Source organism: Delphinapterus leucas, chromosome 10 (genome assembly GCF_059928025.1).
Source record: "Delphinapterus leucas isolate spDelLeu-1000000601 "Yukka" chromosome 10, BTC_Dleu_Yukka2, whole genome shotgun sequence".
Taxonomy (NCBI): Eukaryota; Metazoa; Chordata; class Mammalia; order Artiodactyla; family Monodontidae; genus Delphinapterus; species Delphinapterus leucas.
In genome coordinates, this window is record NC_143138.1 from 48,060,734 (window position 1) to 48,087,352 (window position 26,619).

Below are 26,619 nucleotides of genomic sequence, written 5' to 3' on the forward strand. Positions count from 1 at the left end.
ATTTAGGTTGCTTCCATGTGCTGGCTATTGTAAATAGTGCTGCAGTGAGTATTGGGGTGCATGTACACTTTCAAATTATGGTTTTCTCTGGATATATACCCAGGAGTGGGATTGCTGGATCATATGGTAGTTCTATTTTTAGTTTTTTAAGGAACTTCCATACTGTTCTCCATAGTGGCTGTATCAATTTACATTCCCACCAACAGTGTATGAGGTTTCCTTTTCTCCACACCTGTTCCAGCATTTATGGTTTGTAGATTTTTTGATGGTGGCCATTCTAACTGGTGTGAGGTGATTACCTCATAGTTTTGATTTGCATTTCTCTAATAATTAGTGATGTTGAACATCTTTTCATGTGCCTCTTGACCATCTGTATACCTTCTTTGGAGAAATGTCTATTTAGCAGATCATACTTATTGTACAGGTTGATATAAAGCCTTCTGAATAATCAGTCTAATGGTTGCATAATATTTCAAGTGAATGTACTACTACTTCCTCTTGGACACTTGGTTGGCTTCCAAATGGTCCCTATGACTGGTGATGCACAAATATTTTTCTAGCTTTGGATTATTTGAGAGCCCTTCCTCTTCCTCTTAATATTTACATATAGTGACTTTGCATAGATATGAGGTATTTCTTGATAATCCCTATGGGTTTGAAGTTATGAGACTAATTACCTGCTGATGATAGTGGTCACCTTTTCAGAATAGATGTCTTCTGGCACTGGTTCATATACCGCCTCCACTATCTGCAAAACAAACAGACTAGAATGATGGAAGTAAAGGAGCCACAGGTGCCTTTGAGTGGTGATACTTGGCCACGACACAAGAGTTACTTAAAAAGCATCATAATTTCATGCACATATTTTCATCAGAAACAAAAATATCCCAGCAAATTAAAAATTAGCATTAATTAAACTGTTCTTGAGCATAGAATTGTATTCTTCAAGCTGAGTTAAAGTTAACCTCAGATTCATAATAAATGATGTGTAGGATAATACGATATGATAGATTGAGGGCAGTTCAAACCACAATTAAGAATAAAAGACCAAAAGCAGTTTGATATATTTATTTTTATAATTTTCTATGATAAATTGAAGACAATTATAAGGGGAAATGTGCCATAGCACATGATGTAGATTTAGAAGAAAGGAGGAAAAATAAACTGGATCATGTGGTTAATAAAACAATGACTGCTTTTAAGTGACAGTTTTATTAAAATCACTAAGGTTCTACTTAAGAAGAAAAGGAATGGTGTTTTTGGCAACATGAGACCCTTTTGTCTTCCAAGGTTGCTTACTTTTGTGGCCAGGGAGAGCATGTTTGTGCTGTAGAAGGGAGGATTCAGAGTCGCCATCTGATAAAGGATGCAGCCTGCTGCCCAGACATCAGCCTTCTCCCCATACGGCTCACTCTTCAGCACCTCAGGGCTGAATTAAAATAAGGATGTTAATGCACAATGAAAAAGGGAGAAGTCAGTACAGAAAAAAGTTCAATTTTCAAGCTATAGTTGGAGATATAAGAAAAGAATGGAAACTCGATCATCATTTCAAGTAAACATATTAAGATGTATCTTTGAATTCTCTCAGACTCAGGTGAATCAAGAAGCACAACCAAGCAATTCTAATTTAAGCAATAAATGTCAATAAACAACTCCTATTAAATGTCCTTTTACTTCCAGAAACAACTACCCCTCCGTGGTAGACGGAATGATTGGCCCCAGTTCTCTCTCTTCTGGAGGTTTTGAATACCCCACTCCTTCTTCTTGGTGGGCAGTGTTTGCTACCCACTCCTGCCTTTGCTTTTGTTGTGTTGGCCAGTGGAATGTGGAAGTGTCAGTGCAACAGATCAGGGCCTCAGTGTTAACAGGTGTTGAGTGCTTTTCATTTGTCCCTACAGGAGCTTCTGTCCAAAAGACCATTGTATCCCAGGTAGCTAGGATAGCCCAGCCTAGGCCCAGCACAAGACACATGGAGCAGATCTGCACACATAAACCTGCAGCCTGAAGGAGACCCAGCCCAGGAGACCCACAGACCTGTGAGTCTGACAATAAATGCTTATTGTTGAATGCCACTGAGATTTCATGGTGATTTGTTATGCAGCATTATTATGAGCAAAATTGACTGACATAGCACCATCCCTCTGCTATTCAATGCTAGCTTATAAAGTAGGAAGCAAGACCATATTTAAATGTGTTGCAGAAAATGACAACTTCCATCATGTTCATCTCTTCTGAAATTTCATATCTAGTCTGAATAAGGATGCTGTCAGCCTTTAAATGAAGTTAAGCTGTGAGGGTTTATGGGCTTGACATTTTTTTTAATTTGGAGGGGTGGGTAGTTCCCTTGGATATTTTGAACTGATAGAAGTTTCCTCTCTCATATTTGTAGACTGAAACTCAGCAAAGTGTTAAAAGCACTCAGCACACACACACACCCTAAATTAAGTAGTTTGATGATTCAGTTCTAAAGTATGTATTTAGGACTGTGCTCAACCCTCTAAATTAATGGAGTAGGAATTAATGGTTAACTTGGGCAGTGGACTAAGATATAAAGAAACTCATAAATTGGTATCAGTACAGAGCAAGTATTGGCTGTTAAGAATAACCAAGGAGTTGCAATTCTTGTGAGATTATGGAGAATGATTCCTGGTTTAAGATTTACATTATGTATTTACAGAAGAAGTGTGATTTCAAGATCTCTCAGTTAAGCATTTCCATAGGTACTGTCTTTGAGTTCAATAATATGGCAATGGGGGAATCCGGAGTGATTTCCAGGGCTCTACTGGTCCTAAGTGTATAAAAGTGTCCCCTGTTGTCACTCGATCAACTGCTCACATTAAAAAATGCCATAAAAGGAAAAAAATGTCTTCAACAAAAAAATGTCCTTGGCTCTACACAAATGGCTCATGTTTTAATCTACTGAGAACTCAGAAGATTTGTTTCATGTTTCCAAAAGCTCAGGAAGCAGGTGCTGTGAGTGCTCCACCCATCACCCCCTCAGATCTCTTTTCCATTTCCTGTTTCTTGTGTGCTTTCACTCTCAACAGCCAGTGTCTGTACTTCTCTGGAGGACAGCCTTCATTTTTCCTCAAAAGATAACTACTCAGTGTAGAGGAAAACTCTTGTAAGAGTAGAATTTACTTAGTTTATTTTTCTCATCATTCCATCTCTTCCTTCATCTCACTAGAGACCACACACTCCTTTCATCCCCACAGGCATGCCCCTTTGCAATATGGCTGTGCCGCTCCTCCCAATAAAAGATGGACTCTATTTTGTACCCCTTGAATCTGGGCTTAACCATATAACTTGCTTTGGCCAAGAAGACATCAGGAAAAGTGATGCAAGGAGAGAATGGAAAAGCACTTACTCTTTGTGGCTTGCTCTCTCTTCCTGCTCTTGAAAACCCTACGATCACAAGCAGGTGATTGAGCCCAGGCTTGCCTGCTGGATGATGAGCATCACATGGCTCAGTTACCTCCAGCACCCCTACCCACAGCCACTCTACCACCACATCCATCAGTGAAGCCTTTGAAAACCAGGTGACCACAATGCACAGGTGAGCCCAGACAACACAGATAAGCAATCCCAGCTCAAACCAGCCCACAATTTGCCAGCGCACAGTATATTGAGAAGAAGAAGAATAAAAAGGTTATTGTAACCACTAAGTTTTGAGGTCCTTAGTCAAAGTTAACTGACATGACAGCTTTCATCAGATTCTCAAAGCTGTCCATGCCTCCCTGAAAAAGACAGAGAATCACTTCTCTGGAAGAGAACAAGAAAGGGCAATAAAAGACAACACAGTTGCCAACTATCACTTTGCTTCTGGGGTCCAACTTCAAATATTCTCTAAGATAAAAGAGTTTCATAATTACAATTAAAAGCAATGGCAAACACAAGACAGAGTCTGATTTCCAAAAGTCACACAAAATGTTCTGTTATGTTATGTGTGTCCCCCCAAAATTCATGTGTTGAGTCCCAACCCCCAGTACCTCAGAATGTAACCGTATATACAGATAAGGCCTGCATGAGCTGATCAGAGCTGCCATTGGGGTGGCCCTAATCCAGTATGACTGGTGTCTGTATTAGAAGAGGAAGAGACACCAGGAGTGTGCAAGGAACAACCACGGGAAGAGGCAGGAAGAAGGCGGGGCTGGCATTTGCGAGCCAAGGAGAGGCCTCAGAGGAAACCAAACCTGCCAACATCTTGATCTTGGATTTCAGCCTTCAAATAAATTTCTGTTGTTTAAGCTACCCAGGCTGTGGTATTTTTTTAAGGCAACAGGTTCTATGAAGAAAAACTATTCATGTGTTTTTCATCTTTAAAAAGAACCCAGCTTTTGGGAAATATGGCTAAAGTAATGACTCAATCACTACTTATTTTGGTGATTATTGTTTAGAAAACCATTGTAAAATAATTCACTGTCTTGTAATAATTTCCAATTTCTCCACTTAAGGTGAGCCCAACCACATTTAAAGAAATACAGAGTTACAGCTAGCAATGCTCACTTAAGAGAAAGAAGTTAAGTAGTACACACACACACACACACACACACACACACACTTTAAAATGGGTTTTCTCGGGCTTCCCTGGTGGCGCAGTGGTTGAGAGTCCGCCTGCCGATGCAGGGGACACAGGTTCGTGCTCCGGTCCGGGAAGATCCCACATGCCGCGGAGCGGCTGGGCCCGTGAGCCATGGCTGTTGAGCCTGTGTGTCTGGAGCCTGTGCTCCGCAACGGGAGAGGCCACAACAGTGAAAGGCCCGTGTACCGCAAAAGATAAATAAATAAAATAAAATAAAATTGGTTTTCTCTTTCCCAATCAGAAATATTACTCTGTATTTTAAAAGCTGGATATTCCTATGTGATTTGGTCATCTAAAATCTTTTAATGGTAAAGTAAAGCATAATTTATGATATTTAATAAAAATAAGGGCTTTTCTGGTAAAGATTAAACATATGCAATTAAATGTGTAAAAAATTACAGCCATTATAAGTTGTACTTCAATTAAAATATTATCATTTTTATTATTGCTGACCTAACGTACATGGTGACTATATTTAATAATAATGTATTGTATACTTGAAATTTGCTAAGAAAGTACATCACAAGTAATGTGATAATTGAATCTTTTGAAGTAATAGATATATTAATTAGCTTGGTTGTATAATCATTTCACAATGTATACAAATATCAAAACATCACATTGTAAACCTCAAACATATACAATTTTTAATTGCCAATAATACCTCAATAAAGCTGGAAAAAATTTTAAGTGAAGCCAGGGATAGTATAGTTAGGTAGATGGCAAGGATGTTCTTTACTTATTACTATATTTTAATAAATAAGTCAACATAGCTCATAATCAGCAGCCTTTGAGAGGGGGCTGGAGGAAAGTTTATCTAAATACTACCTCTGTTTTAAAAAGGCATAAATTTACAAACTGATAATGAAAACAATGTGGAAAAACGATGAGGAAGGAAGGATGCTTAATATAATTTTTTAAAAAGAGAAACTGTTTAGATTTTTAAATTCCATTAGTAGTCCCTCACTGATGTGAACAATTAGGTTGCTAATTGCCAAAGATTCTTATTTACTCATTATTGAAGTAAACAAGGAAAGTATTGAATCTAGATGTTTTTCAAAACAGTTTAAAATATGAACATTTTGCTATTTCACAAATAATTCAATACTGTGATGATTTATGTAAGTTGGGAGGGGGACTTCTTTCCTTTAAATGCAACAAAGTACATTCACAAAGTAAATGAAATGAAATGATATGTTAAAAGGTTCTGAGCGTAGACAGTATATTCTTCTTTCCTACAGTGGTCATGTTGTCATCTTTGTTAAAAGTTTGATTATTGTGCTCATTTTGTCAGCACATATACTAAAATTAGAATGACACGTGAAAATTAGCATGACCTCGGCACAAGGATGACATGCAAATCTGTGATGCATTCCATATTTTAGAGGCAGTAAGATGACAGGCAAAAGATGAGGACTATAGTTAATAAAGTTGTTTTCTCATAGGGGTAAAGATTAACAATTTTGATACTGCTATACATGTATACCAGAATTCAACAATTAAGTAAATGAGTGGCAGATGGCAGAAGCCAGGTTTCTCACTATTGGAGTGGAAGAAAGGTTACAGATAAGCAAGGAAAGGAGTAGGGGTACTCTACAAGGAGGTAACAGATTAGAGTTGGAGACAACAGCATAAACCCATGTTTAGCTTAATATTAATATAGATGGTTACATATGAAAATATTTATAGTTATGTGAATATACACAGGTTACTATGCACATATATATCCTTGCACATATATATCCTATGCACATATATATCCTTTCATTCTGTCAGATGAAAAGGCCTAGAATTGATAGTAGTATTGATATCAATAGATAGATATAGATATCTGATATCTATATATCAGATATCTAGATATCAGATATCTAGATATCAGATATATCAGTATAGATAGAATTGATAGAATCCTAGTAGCAATGAGCACACTTAGCACCAGATCTTGGTTTTTTGTTTTTTTTTTTTTGCGGTACACGGGCCTCTCACTGTTGTGGCCTCTTCCGTTGCGGAGCACAGGCTCCGGACGCGCAGGCTCAGCGGCCATGGCTCACGGGCCTAGCCGCTCCACGGCATGTGGGAATCTTCCTGGACTGGGGCACAAACCCGCGTCCCCTGCATTGGCAGGCGGACTCTCAACCACTGTGCCACCAGGGAAGCCCCCAGATCTTGGTTTTTAACACCATTCTCCAATGAAAAGAATCAGGACCATTGGAGAAATGACTGATAATAGGACTGGGGCAAGAAATATACTAAATGAACCTGGAGCATCTTCTAGTTCCAGAAAGTTAGTCTAAAGAAAAAAAAAGCACAATGATGGGGGTATGCCAGAGGGATATGGAAGACAAGTCAACCAGCTCCCAATGGCCAAATGTAGAAAAGTTTGAACAACAAAATAAAGTATCGTATTAGCCAGCTTGGGCTGCCATAATAAAATACCAATAACGGGGTGGCTTAAATAGAAATAAACAGGAATTTATTTCTCACAATTCAGGAATCTGGGAAATCCAAGAGCAAGGTGCTGGCTAATTCTGTTCCCCAATGAGGGCCTTCTTCCCGGCCTACAGGTGGTTGCTGTGTCCTCACATGGCAGAGAAAGAGAGAGAGAGAGATTGAGCAGAGTTTCTGATGTCTCTTCTTATAAGACCACTAATCCCATCATGAGGCCCCCACCTTCGTGACCTCATTTAAATCTACTTAACTTCCCAAAGGCAACAATCTCCAAATAACATCACATTGGGGTTTAGGGTGTTAACGTATGAATTTGGGAGGGGGACACAATTCAGCTCACTGAAAGTTTTATTAGATTATAACCCAGGGTATAAAATAATTATCCGTGAGTCCATACTGATATAAATTTTTAAAAACCAAATAAATAAAAAACAGGAGGCAATAGACAAATCTCTTGAAAAATGACAAATAATTTATGTGGAGACTCCACCTTAAGGAAATGAAGCATAACTCCCTACTCCTTAAGTTTGGGGTGCATGTAGTGACTTTCTTTCAAAAAGTACCCTATAGAAAGAAAAAAAAAAGAGTAACTTTACAGTAGAGAGACCTGATAAACACTATCTCCAGCCAGCTGATCAAGATTAACATCAACAGTGTTAAGTCATATTGATAGTATGTACCCATGAAAAGAGAATGGCAGTTTACACCTGTGATCTTCCTCCCAAACATATTCCAGTCTAATTATTAGAAAAATATCAGACAAATCCCAACTGAGGAAATTCTATGAAATTCTTAACCAATAATTCTCAAAACTTCCAAGGTCATTAAAAACAAGAAAAATCTGAGAAATTGCCAAAATCAAGAGGAGTCTAACGAGAAATAAAAGATTACCTGGTCAACAAGTATCTGTAATATTAAGATGATAGGGTTTTTATTCTTAGAAGAAAAGGTATATGATAAATTGAAAATGAAAATATTTGAAGCAAGAAAACAAATCACTTCTATCAAGTATATCCATCCATTGTGCCACCAATTAATCTTATTATCAAACATAGAATGCTAAAATTACAGGCTATTTCTTCTCCTATGTTACATATACAGTTGACCCTTGAACAATGCAGGGTTTAGGGGTACTGAGGTAGGAGATAGATGGGCCCTTGGGCCAGACAACTGGTGTCTGTCAAGTGGAGTAAAATTGAAGCTTTGTTCTCACCCAGACACTCCAAGGACAAAGCTAGTGGCAGAAGCTGAGCTCTGCTGAAGTAAAGAGATAAGATGACCACTCCTGAGGTCAAGGAACACTTCCTGTCTGCACATGCAAAGGAAGGCTCCTTGGGTGTCAGAAAGGGAGGGGGTGCCACCCCATAATAAGTGTGGACATACACCCACAGGCCTCTGTGGTGGGATCCATCTCAACAAAAAGTTGCACGTGCATCTTGGGGAGGTGGAAAAAGAAACAAGATAATTAGCCAAAGGTAAACAAAGACCCAGAAGGACTGTCCTATATACAGGATTTAAATCACCTCTTTATTGTGCTCCTCCTCATTAGAAAGGACTCCCACACCCCTTCTCTCTGGGTGTGTATTTCTGCCTAGCTTCTGACTTAAGTAAAATAAACTGTTTCTTTGCGTGCTCTCGCATACCTTGTGCTGTGTCTCTAATAATAAACTTTGTACCTGTTTTTACAGTTTTTGCCTCCTTGAAACATTCTTGCTTTCAATGGGGGTAAGAGCCAGGAGAATTTTGCCTCTAGCCACTAGCCCCTGGTGAACTAGCAGCTAGGATTCCTGGTTTTCATTCAGGCTACCCAGGTTCAATTCCTGGGCAGAGAACTAAGATGTCTCTTCAGGACTGCTCATTGCTGTCTCTCCGAGATCAGTACGACCCTCCATGCTGTTGAAAATCCATATTTAATTTATAGCTGGTCCTCAGTACCCGCAGTTCCGCACACTCAGGTTCAACCAACCATGTCATGTAGTACTGGAGTAAAAACTCCAGTAGTGAAGTGAAAAAAACTAGTGAAAAACTCATGTCTCTGAAAAAACTCTCATAGCTCAAACTTGTGTTGTTCAAGAATCAACTGTATACAACATGTCATCAAAGATTTTTAATTTTTCCTTCGAAGTTTATATACTACCTCCTCTTTTTTAAAGACTTATTTTTTTAGAGCACTTTTAGGTTTACAACAACATTGAGAAGAAGTTATGGAGATTTTCAATATACTTCCTTCCCCCACATCCCCTTTCTTTTTTATTCTCGTTAACAGCAGGCTTAAATCGGCTCACACCTGGATTATCACAAAAGCCTTACTCCCTTAAAAGTGTTTTCATTTGTTCATTCATTGAAAAATTATTTACTGAGCACCTACTATATACCTCTCTTTCAGAGAGTTTTGTTTTGAAAGAACAGAGAAAAGTGGGTCAGTAGCTGGAAGAGAAAGGGAAAAATATGAGTTTTTGTTTTTTAAGATGGGAAAAAAATGTCAGTATGCTAGTCAATTGGTAGGAATGAGTCACTGGAGGCAGAGAAATTAATGATGCAGAATTGAGAGGGCTTGTCTGGAGAAAATGGTCTCCACTAGGACCGCAGGAGTGCAGGCCATTCAGGGGCATGGGGCAGGCAGCTTGGAGGACATGGAAGCAAAGCCTGTGGAAGTTCTCTTCTGAAGTAGGGAGCAGAGTCTCTAGTGTAAAGGTGAAGTTCAAACTCCTCCCTCTTGCCATTAATCCAAAACTTACTCGGTCAAACACCCTCTCCACAGAAGCCTCTGCACACACTGATTTCTCATTTCACTAATCTCCTGATGCCCCTTCAACTACCCATGTCCTCCGCCAGGCTTGCTCTGCTATTCCCCATCTATGTGGCAGCAGAGGGGGGTTGTGATAAACACTGGATTCCATCAAAACACAGATTATTTGCCATTCATTCATTAGTACTGTGAATAAAAAATGTTGCCTGCCATATCAGCAAACAAAGGATGCTGAGGCCATTAAGCCACTACCACTGACCCCTAGGGTGAGCCCTGAGGGGACCCAGACTAGGAAAGAACAGGACACTGGCCCCAGATAGCTAAGGTGTATATTAAAGGAATGATCTCAGTAAGTTCAGACTCTTGTTCTTCCCATACCTAGACAAGCACTAAATTCCTTAACTTGAGATGTCTGGTTTCCTTTTATTAACAGTAATCTTTGATGTTCCGACTATTTTGCAAAAACCCCTATATATCCTGGCTCCTCCCTTACCTCTTGGGAGCAGTCGCTCAGACCTATCTGAGAGGCTGTCTTCCAGGCTGAAGTCCTCAGTTTTGTGCACCAAGCAAAACATACTTCTCAACTTTTAGGTTGTGTATTTTTTTCAGTCAACAGTACAAAACTTGAAAATATATATCACTAGGTAGGTGATAGCATTAACTAAGGAAACAATTTTACTCATATGACAAGAGCATACACATCTTTTGTTAGCTGTATATGAACAGATATGAGAAGAGGCCTTGTTAATTGGGGAAGTGCCATATGCGTGACTACTTTGCCAGTAGCCAACAATTTGGTCAGAAACGACCTAGACAAAAAGCATTCAAGTTAAGACTGACCTAGTTCAAACTCTGACACAGATATATATAAAGGCATAGGAACTTCTAGCTAACTATTTTTAATTTAGTGGTCAAGAAAAAAATCTGGTGAAAATGAAAATTTCTTTAGAAAATGAGAAATTGATCACCAATGAATATTCCCAGTCATTGGATTTTCCATATATTGATAATTATTTTGCCGTTAAAAATTCTTTTGCTTTCTTATTTCAAGTTAATTTTTAGCCGATTATATATGCCCTGTGTTATATGAATTAGGGAGAAGCTGGAATTTGAATGTCTTTAAAAAAAAAAGGACTGGTTGAATAAATTATGATTTATCCAGACAATAAAATGTAATTCAGATATTAAAACTGAAGGTACAGGAAAGCATTCGTTAACATCAGTGTGTGTGTGTGTGTGTGTGTGTGTGTATGGTTTTCATAAGAAAGGATTTGACATTGGGATGCCAAATTGTCTTCTGTGAGTTTGTTCCCCACCTCAGGATTAGTAGGATTATGAGTGTTCTTAATGGAATTTTTTCTCTATTTTCAGCAAAGAGAATCGTAAAAATTAATAAACAGAAACCTAATATAAATAGAGTCAGGAGACCAAAGTGGGGGTTCTCACACCCTCTGATGACAGCAGAGCCCAACAGGAAGAAGAAAGACTCCTTTCCTGGCCAGGATTCAGCCAATGACAAGCCCTGGACTCTTTGTTTCCTGCAGTCTCCTGACTTCCTTTTCCTCCCTATTGTTGCAATAAAAATAGAGGTGAGGTTTTTTTCCCTCTCCTGAGAACAAGGAAAATAAAGGGAACAGTGAACACGCTAGAGAAGGAACAAGCCTGAAAGAGTTAATCACTCATAGTTTTATTTTAACTGTTACTAATCTGTAGTGTCTGTAAATAGATTTGTACTTCACAAAGCTAACCTATCACTCCCTAACTCTATGTAAATTACATCCTGCTCCTGGTGTTTACATTCTTTGCACTCCCTTGTAACAAATCACCCCTGTAGCTTCTCAGAAAGAAAGTCGCAGGCTGATAAACCAGAGATAAATGGACCCAATTACTAGGCTGCCTGACGCCAGCTATGACTGTTTTGAAATAACGCAAGAAGAAGAAAAATGCAAGACCTTCACTACTTTGATCCTTATCATATACCCCAGACTGCGAACCCCACCTATAAAATCCTCTCCAATTCCCCAGGGAAGCGGGCACAGTTCTTGAGGCACTAGCCTGATGTGTTTTCCCCTTTGCCTGGCAAAGGAATAAAGCCATCTCTCTTATCCTCTAAAATCTCTGTCTCCATATATCTGTTCAGCATTGGTGCACAGAAGCTGAGAGGTCGGCAACACCATGAAGTGTTCTCCTTCCCTTTTCGTGTAGAGACCTGCATGTGGCTTGCTATGTCTGCAGACCTCGAACAGCAATTCTCTGCTGATCCCAAATAAACCCATCTTTGCTGGCAAAAAAAACTAAGTCTTTTTGTTTCAGGTAAACATTTTGGTGGCCCATATAGGGATCAGAGAAGACACCTGACAGCTGTGAGGCTGGTGAGCACACAGCTGTGGTACTCTCAATTGAGCCCACTGTCACTCACTGCCTTTCTCACCAACCTTGGAGGTTGAAAGTACATCTTTCTCCTGAATCCAAGCTCAGGCCTTCTTTGCATTTGAAGCTCTCCAGGCTTTATTTAGGATCTCTTTAAAGGTTTCATCTTTCTGGTCAAGGCCCTGTTCTGTATGTGAGTACTTGTTTGGCACTTGGGTCTGATTTTGAGATTAGACTATTTCACTGAAACAGGCCAAGATGTTCAACCTATTCCTTTGGGAACAGGGGTTGTTTCTCTGAAACGGTGCTGGGTTTTTCAGCCTTCAGCCTATTCCTTTGGATGCCTGTGGAGACTGCCTAAAATAAAAGCCTCAGTCAGGCTCCTCCAGGACCATGCTGTCTCCTCCTTAGGACCAGGTGGGATTAGCTTGCAAGCTGTTTAAATTGTACTACTTGTGCTGTAAACTGTTTAAGCTGTTTGAAAATTGTTCTTTACTCTACAGGAAAAACCTCTAAGAAATGGGATTCCAGTTATCTAAGTATTTTGAAGATGTCTCCCCCATAGGGACTCTGGCGAATTTTATGTTTAAAAACCATGGCCCTTTCTCATGTGCATTTCTAACTAAATGGACTGACCTGACCAAAGGCAATTTAGAATATCAATGGCCATTATGGGGAATTTTTGAAATCCTCAAATCGAATTTCCTTAAATCCAGATTGGACTACAGTAGCTCAAAAATTTCCAGAACTAAGTGGAATGCTGATTTTAACTGGCATTTTGAGGCTTCCCAATGTTATCAAGAGTCTCAAATTGCCTCTTGGTAAAATAAGACTTTAAGATTAACTAAGGCAAACAAATGATAAAAAGATAAAATGGCTCCCAAAGTCTCAGGTTCCTCTCCCTCGCTTCTTTGCCTCCCTCTGATAACATCTTGTCTCTCTGTGTTCTATACTGCACATGCCTCCCCTAGGCCATCAGTCCCCCAACACTGCTGTAGCAGAGACTAGATGAGACGCCCTCCAGGTTGTTAGCCCTTGTTCAGCCCTTATTCTTTCTGCTTTTTCCCCCTCTCTTTCTTGTTTAATTGCACTCTGAAAATGACTGCCTTCCAGTTAAAGTTGTACTGTGCACCTGGTGTTTACTTCTCCAAGACAACAGTCCCTAACACTCCTTTCCTTTGTGAGCATTCTTCATTCTAGAAAGAAGGTCATGGAACAATAACCTCAAGGACCACCAGAACCACCTGACGCCAGCTCTGATGATCTCAGTGTCTCCACGAGGAAAGAAAAATGCAAGACTTCATCAGCCCCGATCCTTATCTACAGCCCTATTTTCCACCCTGAAACTATAAGACCCCTTCCTATTTCCCAGGAAGAGGGGCACAGTCTTGAGGGTGTTAGCCTGCTATGGCCTCCTTTGCCTGGCAAAGCACTCTTTTCTACTTCTCCACACTCTGTCTCCAAACTCTGTCTCTGTCTAGAAACTCCGTCTCTATTTGGCACTGGTGAACAGAAGCCAGGTTTCGGCAACAATACTAATTCTCTCACCAAACTTCCCTTTTCTCTGAAACTCTCCCCTCTCATTTTTCCTCTGAAGTTAACAGAAATGGTCCCTTTAATATCAAGCCTTCTGAGAATCCAGAGGCTAAACTTTTAATTTCTTATATTCCCTTGACTGAAGCTGAGAGCCATAGTCAAGGATTTTCCCAAAGTAACTAAAGATCTATACAGATTTGCTGAGGGATTTAATATAGTCATTCAGACTTATCAACCTGGTTTCTCTGACTTATATCACCTAGTTCATGTGCTTGTTGGTAAAGGCCAGGCCCAGTATTGGATGAAAATTGCTAATTGGGAAAGTCCTGAAACGTCTCTAGAATTACAACTGGGAGCCTAGCCCCCTAACTTATTATATGATCATGCTCAGGCAATTGCTAGGTGACTTCAACAAGCAATTTCTAGGGCTTTTCCAAAGCTTGTTGATCAGAACAAAATTCAGGCTTGAACACAAAAATCTAATGAACCTGTTCATGACTATTACAATAAACTTCAGACTGTTTCTAAAGAAAATTCTGGTCTTCCTTCAGATGATGATTCTACCCTAGTAGCTTTTAAATCTATGTTTATTAATGGGCTGAACAGGGACTTTTCCCTTTTAGTAAAAAGGACCAGGATGGAATGGGAAACTATGTCCACTCCAGATTAGTTAATGGCAAACCAGCTCTCTTGTACTCAAATGGGTCACCTCCAAGGAAGGTCGCCAAAATTCTTACTCTTCCACTCTAGCAACTGAAGGCTCCTAAACGAAACCAAAACCCTTCTAGTTTTTGCTACTATCACAAAGAGCCAGGACACTGGAAAAATGATTGTTACAAATCTATACTTTAGGTGACTCCAGCCCTCTAACCAGTCTTTCCATCATCTTCCCAATTCTCAGTGATGGGGCTCTGAGGAACTACAGGGCCTCTTCCCAATCCTCCTCCTTAATTGACTTGGAGAAACATTTTTCCAGATTGGGGAAACATTTCTCCAGATTCTGGAAACATTTTTCCAGATTGGGGATGAATCTCTCAGGCTGACACTAGAGCCACACTCTTGGTGCTCAACCCCACTACTATGAAGCAGCCCCTGCCTTGGAGTACTAAAACACTTCAAATAGTGGGATCTCTAATTGAAGCAGGAAAGACAGGGCTGGGCCCAAGGACAGCCTCCTCATGTATAGGCATTAGGCATTCCTGCACATTTGTCTCCTGAAGCCACCATACAAGAGCTGTTTTCCCTTAAACCATCCCTTACTAGTCGAGCACCACACGTGGAAGGTCGTACAGGGTAATCAGCAACATGTGCATTTTGATTGCACGTGCTCCACGGTTTTCATGGTTAAAGTTTCTTGCTCAGATACTACAAAGTTGCTGTTCTAGATGCCATTCCTCCATGCCTCATTAAGTACAAAATAAGGAGGTGGCTTTGCCTTCTGCCTAATGCCTAGCATGAGGAGGCTGTCCTTGGGCCTGGCCCTGTCTTTCCTAACCCATAATGAACCTCAAGAGGTTCCTGTCTCTGAACCTATTCCCTTTTGTTTAGGCCCTTTGAAAGATACACACCCTTTTCTCCTTAGTTCCTCCACTCCTACACATTTATTAGGCCTAGAATTCTTAGAGAAGTAACATGCTGGAATTTCTTTCTCCTAAAAGGGGGAAATAGTTCTATAAATTGACAGTAGTCATCAAAGTAATTCTCCAGGTGAATTAAATGACCCCTCTACATCTTTTATTTGTTCCATCTCTGATGGTACTAGAGCAGATTCTGGAAATAGTGATCATTTGTCTCTACTAAATCAGCTACCACCTTCCTTACAGGCAAAATCTCAAACTGATGTTGGCAAAATTCTCAGTGCACCTCCCATCAACATTCAAACAGATCCCTCAAACTAGGGCACCTACCAGGCACCGGTGGGGGACCACGGACACCTAAGGGGACGGGAGGAACCCCCAGTGACTGGGTAGGATGTGGCATGGGGGGAGTGAAGGGGGAGGAGAAGTGGAGGCAGGATGAGATTGGCGCCCGTGAGGGGTGGCTGGGGGAGGGGAAGGGATCCCATGCCCAAACGGGGAAATTGGGGAACCATTTGAGGGCAGAGGATCAAAAGGGAGTGTGGTCAGATTTCCCCTGCCCACTTGGACCCCCAGGAACCTGTTGAGGTCCTGGGCTTGATCCTCTGTTCACCGAGGTCCCCTCCATCCCTGCAGACCCTGAGGGAGTGGGAGGGCGGGAAGCGGGAGCAAAAGTAAAGGTCAGACCTCCAGGACCCGCAGTCCTGAGGGGTGGCTGGGGGAGGGTAGGAGTTCCTACACCCAGTGGGACCCACCCACGGTTAGGGATCCAGCTGTAATGGGGGAGACCCTGGGGGAGAGAGTGGGGGAGGGGTGTGAAGGAACAGAATGGAATAGGGCCAGTGCTTTCCCTGTCCACTTAGGCACTGGGGCCTGTTGGACTACTGGGCCTAATCCTCTGCCCTTGGAGCCTCCCTCCTAGAGTGCAGAACCCAAGCGCCGCTCCTGCACCCCTACTCAGGGCCCTACCCCTACACTCGGAGACCCCCCTCCAACAAGCTGGGCCTAAACGCAATCCACATAGCCTCACTCAGGGCCCCACCTCCAAACTCCGGAACCCCCACATTCCAGAGGCCCACCTATTGACTTGCTGCCTCTCCCCTTCTGCAGAAGTCTTAAGTAGAGGCCCTGCCCCATGCTTGAACGTTGCCCCAGCCCACCCAAACCCACGCCCCTGCCTAAGTTCCACCCCCTGCCTAAATTCTGCCCCCATAGTCAGGGCTTTTCTTTTCTTTTCTTTTCTTTTTTCCTCCTTTAGATTGGGGTTCTGTTTTGCCTTCTTGATTCATTGTTGTTGATTCTTTTATATTTTTATTTTTCCTAATAAATCTTTTTTCTAATTTTACTTTATTCTTTATATTTTGTTAGTGATCTCTCCTTTTGGATTGCTCCCCCACACACACTTTTTTTTTCCTTTTTTCTGTTTGGTTTTATCTTAACATGTTGCATTTGTTTCAACTAGAGTTTTATTTTTCCTAATATATTTTTTATCTTTCTAATTTTATTTTGTTTTTTATTCTTTGATATTGTACTGCTCCTTTTCTCCTTTCTTTCTTCCGTTTTTTTTTTTTCACTGTGCCACAAAGCTTGTGGGATATTGGTTCCCAGGCCAGAGGTTGGGCCCGAGCTCCTGTGGTGGGAGCTCCAAGTCCAAACCACTGGAGAAAGATAGAACCTCAGACCTCAGGGAATATCAATCAGAGTGAGGCCTCCTGGAGGTCCTCATCTCAGCACCAAGACCCAGCTCTATCAAACAGTCTGCAAACTCCACTGCTGGATGCCTCAGGCCAAACAACCAGTAAGACAGGAATACAGCACCACCCATCCAAAAAAAAAAAAAAAAAAAGAAATGAAAAATAAATTTGTTACAGACGAAGGAGTAAGGTAAAAACCTTCAAGACTAAATAAATGAAGACAAAAGAGGCAATCTACCTGAAAAAGAACTCAGAGTAATGATGGTAAAGATTATCCAAAATCTCGGAAACAGAATGGAGAAAATAGAGGAAACATTTAACAAGAATCTAGAAGAACTAAAGAGCAAACAAACGGTGATGAACAACACAATTACTGAAATTAAAAATACTCTAGAAGGAATCAATAACAGAATAACTGAGGCAGAAGAATGGATAAGTGAGCTGGAAGATAAAATGGGGGAAATAACTTCCAGGGAGCAGAATAAAGAAAAAAGAATGAAAAGAATTGAGGACAGTCTCAGAGACTTCTGGGACAACATTAAATGCACCAACATTTGAATTGTAGGGGTCCAGGAAGAAGAAAAGAAAAAGAAAGGATCTGAGAAAATATTTGAAGAGATTATAGTCAAAAACTTCCTTAACATGGGAAAGGAAATGGTCAATCAGGTCCAGGAAGTATAGAGAGTACCATACAGCTATCAAAAATTAAATACAAAGAAAAAATATTAAAAGCAGCAAGGGAAAAGCTACAAATAACATACAAGGGAATCCCCATAAGGTTAACAGCTGATTTTTCAACAGAAACTCTGCAAGCCAGAAGGGAGTGGCAGGATATATTTAAAGTGATGAAAGGGAAAAACCTACAACGAAGATTACTCTACCCAGCAAGGATCTCATTCAGATTTGATGGAGAAATTAAAACCTTTATAGATAAGCAAAAGTTAAGAGAATTAAGCACCACCAGACCAGCTTTACAACAAATGCTAAAGGACTTTCTCTAGGCAGGAAACACAAGAGAAGGAAGACCTACAATAACAAACCCAAAGCAATTAAGGAAATGGTAATAGGAACATATTGATAACTACCTTAAATGTAAATGGATTAAATGCTCCAATCAAAACACACAGCCTCGCTGAATGGGTACAAAAACAAGACCCGTACATATGCTGTCTACAAGAGACGCACTTCAGACCTAGGGACACATACAGACTGAAAGTGAGGGGATGGAAAAAGATATTCCATGCAAATGGAAATCAAAAGAAAGCTGGAGTAGCAATTCTCATATCAGACAAAATAGACTTTAAAATAAAGACTCTTATAAGAGACAAAGAAGGACACCACATAATGATCAAGGGATCAATCCAAGAAGAAGATATAACAATTGCAAATATTTATGCACCCAACATAAGAGCACCTCAATACATAAGGCAAATGCTAACAGCCATAAGAGGGGAAACTGACAGTAACACAATCATAGCAGGGGACTTAAACACCCCACTTCCACCAATGGACAGATCAACCAAAAGGAAAATAAATAAGGAAACACAAGCTTTAAATGACACACTAAACAAGATGGACTTAATTGATATTTATAGGACATTCCATCTAAAAACAACAGAATAAACTTTCTTCTCAAGTGCTCATGGAAGATTCTCCAGGACAGATCATATCTTGGGTCACAAATCAGGTCTTGGAAAATTTAAGAAAATTGAAATCACATTAATTATCTTTTCTGACCACAATCCTATGAGACTAGATATCAATTATAGGAAAAAGACTGTAAAAAATACAAACACATGGAGGCTAAACAATACACTACTATATAACCATGAAATCACTGAAGAAATCAAAGAGGAAATAAAAAAATACCCAGAAACAAATGACAATGAAAATACGATGACCCAAAACCTTTGGGATGCAGGAAAAGCAGTTCTAAGAGGGAAGTTTATAGCAATATGACCTTACCTTAAGAGGGAAGTTTATGGCAATACGATCTTACCTCAAGAAACAAGAAAAATCTCAAATAAACAACCTAACCTTACACCTAAAGGAATTAGAGAAAGAAGAATCAAACAAACCCCAAAGTTAGCAGAAGGAAAGAAATAAAGATCAGATCAGAAATAAATGAAAAGAAATGAAACAAACAATAGCAAAGATCAATTAAACTAAAAGCTGGTTCTTTGAGAAGATAAATAAAACTGATAAACCATTAGCCAGACTCATCAAGAAAAAAAGGGAGAAGACTCAAATCAACAGAAGTAGAAATGAAAAAGGAGAAGTAACAACTGACACTGCAGAAATACAAAGGATCATGAGAGATTACTAAGGCAACTATATGCCAATAAAATGGACAACCTGGAAGAAATGAACAAATTCTCAGAAAAGCACAACCTTCTGAGACTGAACCAGGAAGAAATGGAAAATATAAACAGACCAATCACAAGCACTGAAATTGAAACTGTGATTAAAAATCTTCCAACAAACAAAAGCCCAGGACCAGATGGCTTCACACATGAATTCTATCATTTAGAGAAGAGCTAATACCTATCCTTCTCAAACTCTTCCAAACTATAGAAGAGGGAGGAAAACTCCCAAACTTATTCTACGAGGCCACCATCACCCTGATACCAAAACTAGACAAAGATGTCACAAAGAAAGAAAACTACAGGCCAATATCACTGATGAACATAGATGCAAAAATCCTCAAGAAAATACTATCAAACAGAATCCAAGAGCACATTAAAAGGATCATACATCATGATCAAGTGGGGTTTACCCCAGGCATGCAATGATTCTTCAATATATGCAAATCAATCAATGTGATACACCATATTAATAAATTGAAGGATAAAAACCATATGATAAACTCAATAGATACAGAAAAAGCTTTGACGAAATTCAACACCTATTTATGACAAAAATTCTCCAGAAAGTAGGCATTGAGGGAATCTACCTCAACATAATAAAGCCCATATATGAGAAACTGAAAGCCAACATCGTTCTAAATGATGAAAAACTGAAACCATTTCCTCTAAGATCAGGAAAAAGACAAGGTTGTCCACTCTCACCACTTATTCAACATAGTTTTGGAAGTTTTGGCCACAGCAATCAGAGAAGAAAAAGAAATAAAAGGAGTCCAAATCAGAAAAGAAGAAGTAAAACTGTCCTTGTTTGCACATGACATGATACTATACATAGAGAATCCTAAAGATGCTACCAGAAAACTACTAGAGCTAATTAGTGAATTTGGTAAAGTAGCAGGATACAAAATTAATGTACAGAAATCTCTTGCATTCCTATACACTAATGATGAAAAATTTGAAGGAGAAATTAAGGAAACACTCCCATTTACCACTGCAACAAAAAGAATAAAATACATAGGAATAAACCTACCTAAGGAGACAAAAGACCCGTATGCAGAAAACTATAAGACACTGATGAAAGAAATTAAAGATGATACAAAAAGATGGCGAGATATACTATGTTCTTGGATTAGAAGAATCAACATTGTGAAAATGACTATACTACTGAAAGCAATCTACAGATTCAATGAAATCCCTATCAAACTACCAATGGAATTTTACACAGAACTAGAACAAAAAATTTCACAATTTGTATGGAAACACAAAAGACCCCGAATAGCCAAAACAATCTTGAGAAAGAAAAACAGAGCTGGAGGAATCAGGCTCCCTGACTTCAGACTATACTACAAAGCTACAGTAATCAAGACAGTATGGCAGTGGCACAAAAATAGAAATATAGATCAATGGAACAGGATAGAAAGCCCAGAGATAAAGCCCCGCACATACTGTCACCTTATCTTTGATAAGGCAGGCAAGAGTATACAATGGAGAAAAGACATCCTCTTCAGTAAGTGGTGCTGGGAAAACTGGACAGCTACATGTAAAAGAATGAAATTAGAACACTTCCTAACACCATACACAAAAATAAACTCAAAATGGATTAAAGACCTAAATGTAAGGACAGACACTATAAAACTCTTAGAGGAAAACATAGGCAAAACACTGTATGACATAAATCACAGCAAGATCCTTTTTGACCCACCTCCTAAAGAAATGGAAATAAAACCAAAAATAAACAAATGGGACCTAATGAAACTTCAAAGCTTTTGCACAGCAAAGGAAACAATAAACAAGACAAAAAGACAACCCTCAGAATGGGAGAAAATATTTGCAAATGTAACAACTGACAAAGGATTAATCTCCAAAATTTACAAGCTGCTCATGCAGCTCAATATCAAAAAAAAAAACCCAATCCAAAAATGGGCAGAAGACCTAAATAGACAGTTCTCCAAAAAGATATACAGATTGCCAACAAACAAATGAAAAGATCCTCAACATCACTCATCATTAGAGAAATGCAAATCAAAACTACAATGAGGTATCACCTACACCAGTCAGAATGGCCATCATCAAAAAATCTACAAACAATAAATGCTGGAGAGGTTGTGGAGAAAAGGGAACCCTCTTGCATTGTTGGTTGGAACGTTATTTGGTACAGCCACTATGGAGAACAGTATGTAGGTTCCTTAAAAAACTGAAAATAGATCAACCATATGACCCAGCAATCCTACTACTGGGCATATACACTGAGAAAACCATAATTCAAAAAGAGTCATGTACCACAATGTTCATTCAGCACTATTTACAATAGCCAGGACACGGAAGCAACCTAAGTGTGTCCATCAATAGATGAATGGATAAAGAAGATGTGGCATATATATACAATGGAATATTACTCAGCCATAAAAAGAAATGAAATTGAGTTATTTGTAGTGAGGTGGATGGACCTAGAGTCTGTCATACATAGTGAAGTAAGTCAGAAAGGGAAAAACAAATACCGTATGCTAACATGTATATATGGAATCTAAAAAAAAAATGGTTCTGATAAACTTAGGTGCAGGACAGGAATAAAGATGCAGACATAGAGAATGGAATTGAGGACACGGGGAGTGGGAAGGGTAAGCTTGGACGAAGTGAGAGAGTGGCATGGACATATATACACGACCAAATGTAAAATAGCTAGCTAGTGGGAAGCAGCTGCATGGCACAGGGAGATCAGCTCGGTGCTTTGCGACCACCTAGATGGGTGGGATAAGGAGGGTGGAGGGAGATGTAAGAGGGAGGGGATATGCGGATATATGTATGCATATAGCAGGTTCAGTTTGTTATACAGCAGAAACTAACACAACACTGTAAGGCAATTATACTCCAATAAAGATGTTTAAAAAACAACAACAGGGGCTTCCCTGGTGGCGCAGTGGTTGAGAGTCTGCCTGCCGATGCAGGGGACACGGGTTCGTGCCCCAGTCCGGGAAGATTCCACATGCCGCTGAGCGGCTGGGCCCGTGAGCCATGGCCGCAGAGCCTGCGCGTCCGCAGCCTGTGCTCCGCAGCGGGAGGGGCCACAACAGTGAGAGGCCCGCGTACCGCAAACAAAATAAAACAAAACAAAAACCAGATCCCTCAAAACTTCTTCCAATAATTAATCAATATCCTATAAGTAAAGAAGCACTTCAAGGCATAAAACCTGTAATAGAAAATTACAAGGCTCAAAGCCTCATTATCCGTTGTCCCTATAACATAGCTATTTTACTGGTAAGAAAACTTAAGGGCTGAGGGTGGAGGTTTGTCCAGGACCTCTGAAATAGGGTGGGACCTGGGACCTGGGACCCTTTGCTGCAGTACTTACTTACACCTGGGCAAAGGTCTCCTAGTCTCCTTGAGCAACAAAATACAAAGAAACTTTAAGGGACTAAAAATAACTGCTTACATGTGCAGTTGGTACAAATTATGAACAACAAGATACAAAAAGACCAAAAACCCAACTGCCACTTCTGAGGTGTCAGGATCAAAAGCAGGTCCTCTGCATGATCCCTGCACACAGCACCACCAAGTGGGGGGGCAGACCACCTAAGCCACCCCTCCAGTCCGACCCATGTATCTCCCGCTAGGCTCACCCCATTTAAGGGACCAGCTCGCCCCTTCCCCCCCCTCCCCGGCTTAGGGAGCGAGCAAGGAACGCTGTTACTTGTTTTTGCTCCCTCCTGCTGCAGCATGAGTCCCAATAAAGCTTATCTGAACTTCTCATCTGGCCTTTTATCAATTTCTATGGATTAAGGAGGCCAAGAACCCTGGTCAGTAACACCTCTGAGCAATACACAACATTGTTATCTCTGGGTACCCTGTTGTTCCTAATCCTGGTACATTACTAACATCCATTCCAACTGGAAGTCAGTTCTTTACTGAAATTGATTTATGCAGTACATTCTTTAGTATTCTAGATGATGAAGCTGGCCAATACCCTTTTTTTTTTTTTAAAGCCAGCCACTTTTATTATCATTCTTGTATTTTATAGGACAAAAAAAAAAAAAAAAAAAAAAGAGGAATGTAGGTTTGTCCTGGTTGCTCTATTTACACCCGGGGCAGGCTCTCTGCGACATCAGGCACAGCAGCTTGTCCGAGGCCCCTTTGCAGATGCAGCCCTGGGCACACTTGGCGCAGCCCGGAGGGCAGCAGGAGCAGCAGCTCTTCTTGCAGTAGGTGCATTTGCACTCTTTGCATTTGCAGGAGCCGGCACACGTGCAGGATCCACCCGCGGTGCTGGAGCAGTTGGGATCCATGGCGAGAGGAAGTGGAGGCTGGGGTCCGGAGACTGCGGCACGAAGTATGGCAAGGACATCGAGGGGGCGTGGCCAATACCCTTTTGCCTTCACTTAGGAAGAAAATAATTCACCTGGGCAGTAGTACCTCAGGATTTTGCTGAATCCTTTTTATTTCTCACAAATCCTGAAGGCTGATCTGAGTGATATAAAATTCCCTAGAGTTTCTACTTTGTTGCAGTATGTAGATGACTTGCTTCTTTGCTTTCCTTCTCAAGCCTCCTCACAGGAAGACAGCATTCACTTGTTACAGCTTTTAGCCTTAAGGGGACATAAGGTCACCAAAAAAACATTGCAGTTTGCCAAACCCAGGTTCCACTTTTAGGGAAGCTTAGAACAGGAGCTACACCCAGATCCAGATAGACTTCATGCTGTCCTAAGTTTCCCCAAACCCAAAACTAAGCACCAACTTCGAGGTTTTCTCAGGCTAGTTGGTGATCGCCAAAACTGGATTCCAAATTTCTCTCTTACGGCCAAACCTCTCAACAATAACAACCCAAACTCAATTTTATGGGAAGAACCGGATGACATAGCTTTCAAGGCCTTAAAAGAGAGTTTGATGAACCCACCTGCTCTTGGGCATCCCAATTATCAGATTCCCCTTTTCCTTTTGTATATGAAAAGGAAGGTAATGCCCTTGCGGTACTGACCCAAAAACACAGGGACCACCATCAACCCATTGTATATTATAGTCAGCAACTGGACCCTGTGGCACAGGGATACCCGTCTTGCTTTAGAGCCATTACAGCTACTGCTCTTTTGGTGAAGGCTACTGAGAAAATTATAGTATACCCTTAACCATTTTTGTACCTCATGCAGCAGAATCCCTTCGGAATTCTCATTATGCCCAACACTTCTCATCAAGCCACCTCACCTCTTATGAAGTATTTTTGTTACCTGTCCCTCACATAATTCTTTTACATTGTAATAACCTTAACCTGGCTACTTTTCATCCCTCCATCACTGATTAATTCCCTTATGACTGTTTAACGCTGATGGACCACCTCCTGACTCCTTGAAATGACCTACAGAAAATCCTTGGGTAAAGGTGACTTTTCATGGTTCATTGGTTGTTCTTATTTAAAAGGTGACAATGGCAAATACTCTGCTGAGGATGTTATTACAACTTATTTTAATGTTGTTGAGTCAGCATCTCTACCTATGGCTACTTCAACCCAACAGGATGAATTGTACTCTTACATGGGCTTGTTCTTTAGCCTAGGACAAAACTGCCAATATTTATACTGATATGCTTTCAGAGTAGCTCATGATTTTGAAATAATGTGGAAGAAATGTGTCTTCCTTACTTCCAGAGGAAATGAAATTTAAACTGGCCCCTATGTTCAGGAATTATTAAATGTAATACTGCTACCTGCCACTTAGATTCCAGGGCATTCTAAACTTGACTCTCTGGAAGCCAGGGGAAATCACCTTGCTGACATTTCTGCAAGGAATGCTGCCCTTAAAGGGACCAACAGTAGCCAAACCTCTGTCACGGTCCAAAGGGATATTTTCCCAAATGATAGTTTAGAAAAACTGGCTAGAGAAGCCCAACAACTGCCCTCAGGAAAGGAAAAACAACAATTGGAAATTGTTGGAAATTCAACAATTTTTGTTTTGATAAAAGAGAAACCTCTGGTTTGAACCAAATAACAACCCAGTCCCACCTAAGACTCTAAAATTCTCACTCCTCACCACTGTGCATGCATTCAACCACTGGCCTACTGACAAAATGACAGCCTTCATGAATCAATACTGGTGGGGAAACATAAATGAGGCTACAAAAGGTGCCTGCCTCACTTGTCCCACCTAAAATACAACCCAGAGAAACTGTTCATACTGCTCCCGGACATTTTAAATTGCCTAATGGACCATTCAAGTTCTGGCAAATGGATTTCATACAACTTCCTCTGTTTCATGGATGTAAATATGTTTTAGTGTTGGTCTGTATGTTTTCACACTGAACTGAAGCCTTCCCTTGCAGACAGGCTACCGCCTCCTCTGTGGCTAAAGTCCTTTTGTAAAAGATTATCCCTATCTGGGGAACTTCTCTCAAACTTCATAGGGATAAAGAAACCCATTTTACTGGCTAGGTGCTTCAGCACATCTGTACTCTTTGGCTTGTCTTATAGCACTTTCACTGTGATTACCATCCTCAATCTTCTGGTTTAGTTGAATGCAATAATGGCATTATAGGACTCAACTGGCAAAATTTTTAGAGGCCCTCCAAACACCTTGGCCAACAGCATTCATGTTGGTCGTTCTAAATCTCAGATCCACCCTTTCGGAACTCAAACTCTCACCCTTTGAGGTGGTCACAGGACACTCAATGCACTAGGCTCCTGCTTCTTTTGACCCACAACTGATAAAAGGAGAGGTGCTCCAACATTGCAAAGCCCTAATTGCTTCTATTAAAAATAACCAAAAACAAAAAACAAAAAAAAACCATGTTGGGCTTCCCTGGTGGTGCAGTGGTTGAGGATCTGCCTGCCGATGCAGGGGACATGGGTTCATGCCCCAGTCTGGGAAGATCCCACATGCTGCAGAGTGGCTGGCCCCGTGAGCCATGGCCACTGAGCCTGCACGTCCAGATCCTGTGCTCCACAACGGGAGAGGCCACAACAGTGAGAGGCCTGTGTACCACAAAAAAAACCCCCAAAAACAAAAAACAACCATGTTTTGGGTAGAGCAATCTTTTCTCAGTGTGCTCTCAAGAGACAAAGACTTTAAGCATCACACATTGCAACCTGGAGATTTTGTCTATTGAAATAGACACCTCTAGAATAAATGCTCTTCACTCTTGCTGAAAAGGCCCCATGAAGTACTGTTAACCAACCCTTGTGCCACAAAACTCCAAGGAAGACCCTCTTTGGATTCTCATGACACACCCAAAGAAAGCACCAAACCCTGACTGAACCTGCACATCACCTGGTGACCTGAAAGTAAAGATTTCCCAGAATTGGAGCAGATGACATCTGACG

The 26,619-nt window shown here is 40.5% G+C and overlaps 1 protein-coding gene, 1 non-coding gene and 1 pseudogene across 2 annotated transcripts in view; 1 reads left to right on the forward strand and 2 right to left on the reverse strand.

The window, feature by feature from the left end:
• The window catches only part of NEK10 (NIMA related kinase 10), a 308,999-nt gene that overhangs the window by 146,273 nt on the left and 136,107 nt on the right, over nucleotides 1-26,619 (reverse strand). The window contains exons 25-26 of the mRNA XM_089918950.1: nucleotides 1,300-1,429; nucleotides 678-748 (exon numbers count right to left, since the gene is read on the reverse strand). Of these exons, the coding sequence (XP_089775076.1) occupies nucleotides 678-748; nucleotides 1,300-1,429 (201 nt within the window). The remainder of the gene's footprint in view (nucleotides 1-677; nucleotides 749-1,299; nucleotides 1,430-26,619) is intronic.
• LOC115804029 (U6 spliceosomal RNA) lies at nucleotides 5,861-5,966 on the forward strand. Its single transcript, XR_004024838.1, has one exon. It is a non-coding gene; the product is annotated as a U6 spliceosomal RNA (small nuclear RNA).
• LOC149748228 (metallothionein pseudogene) lies at nucleotides 23,345-23,935 on the reverse strand (annotated as a pseudogene).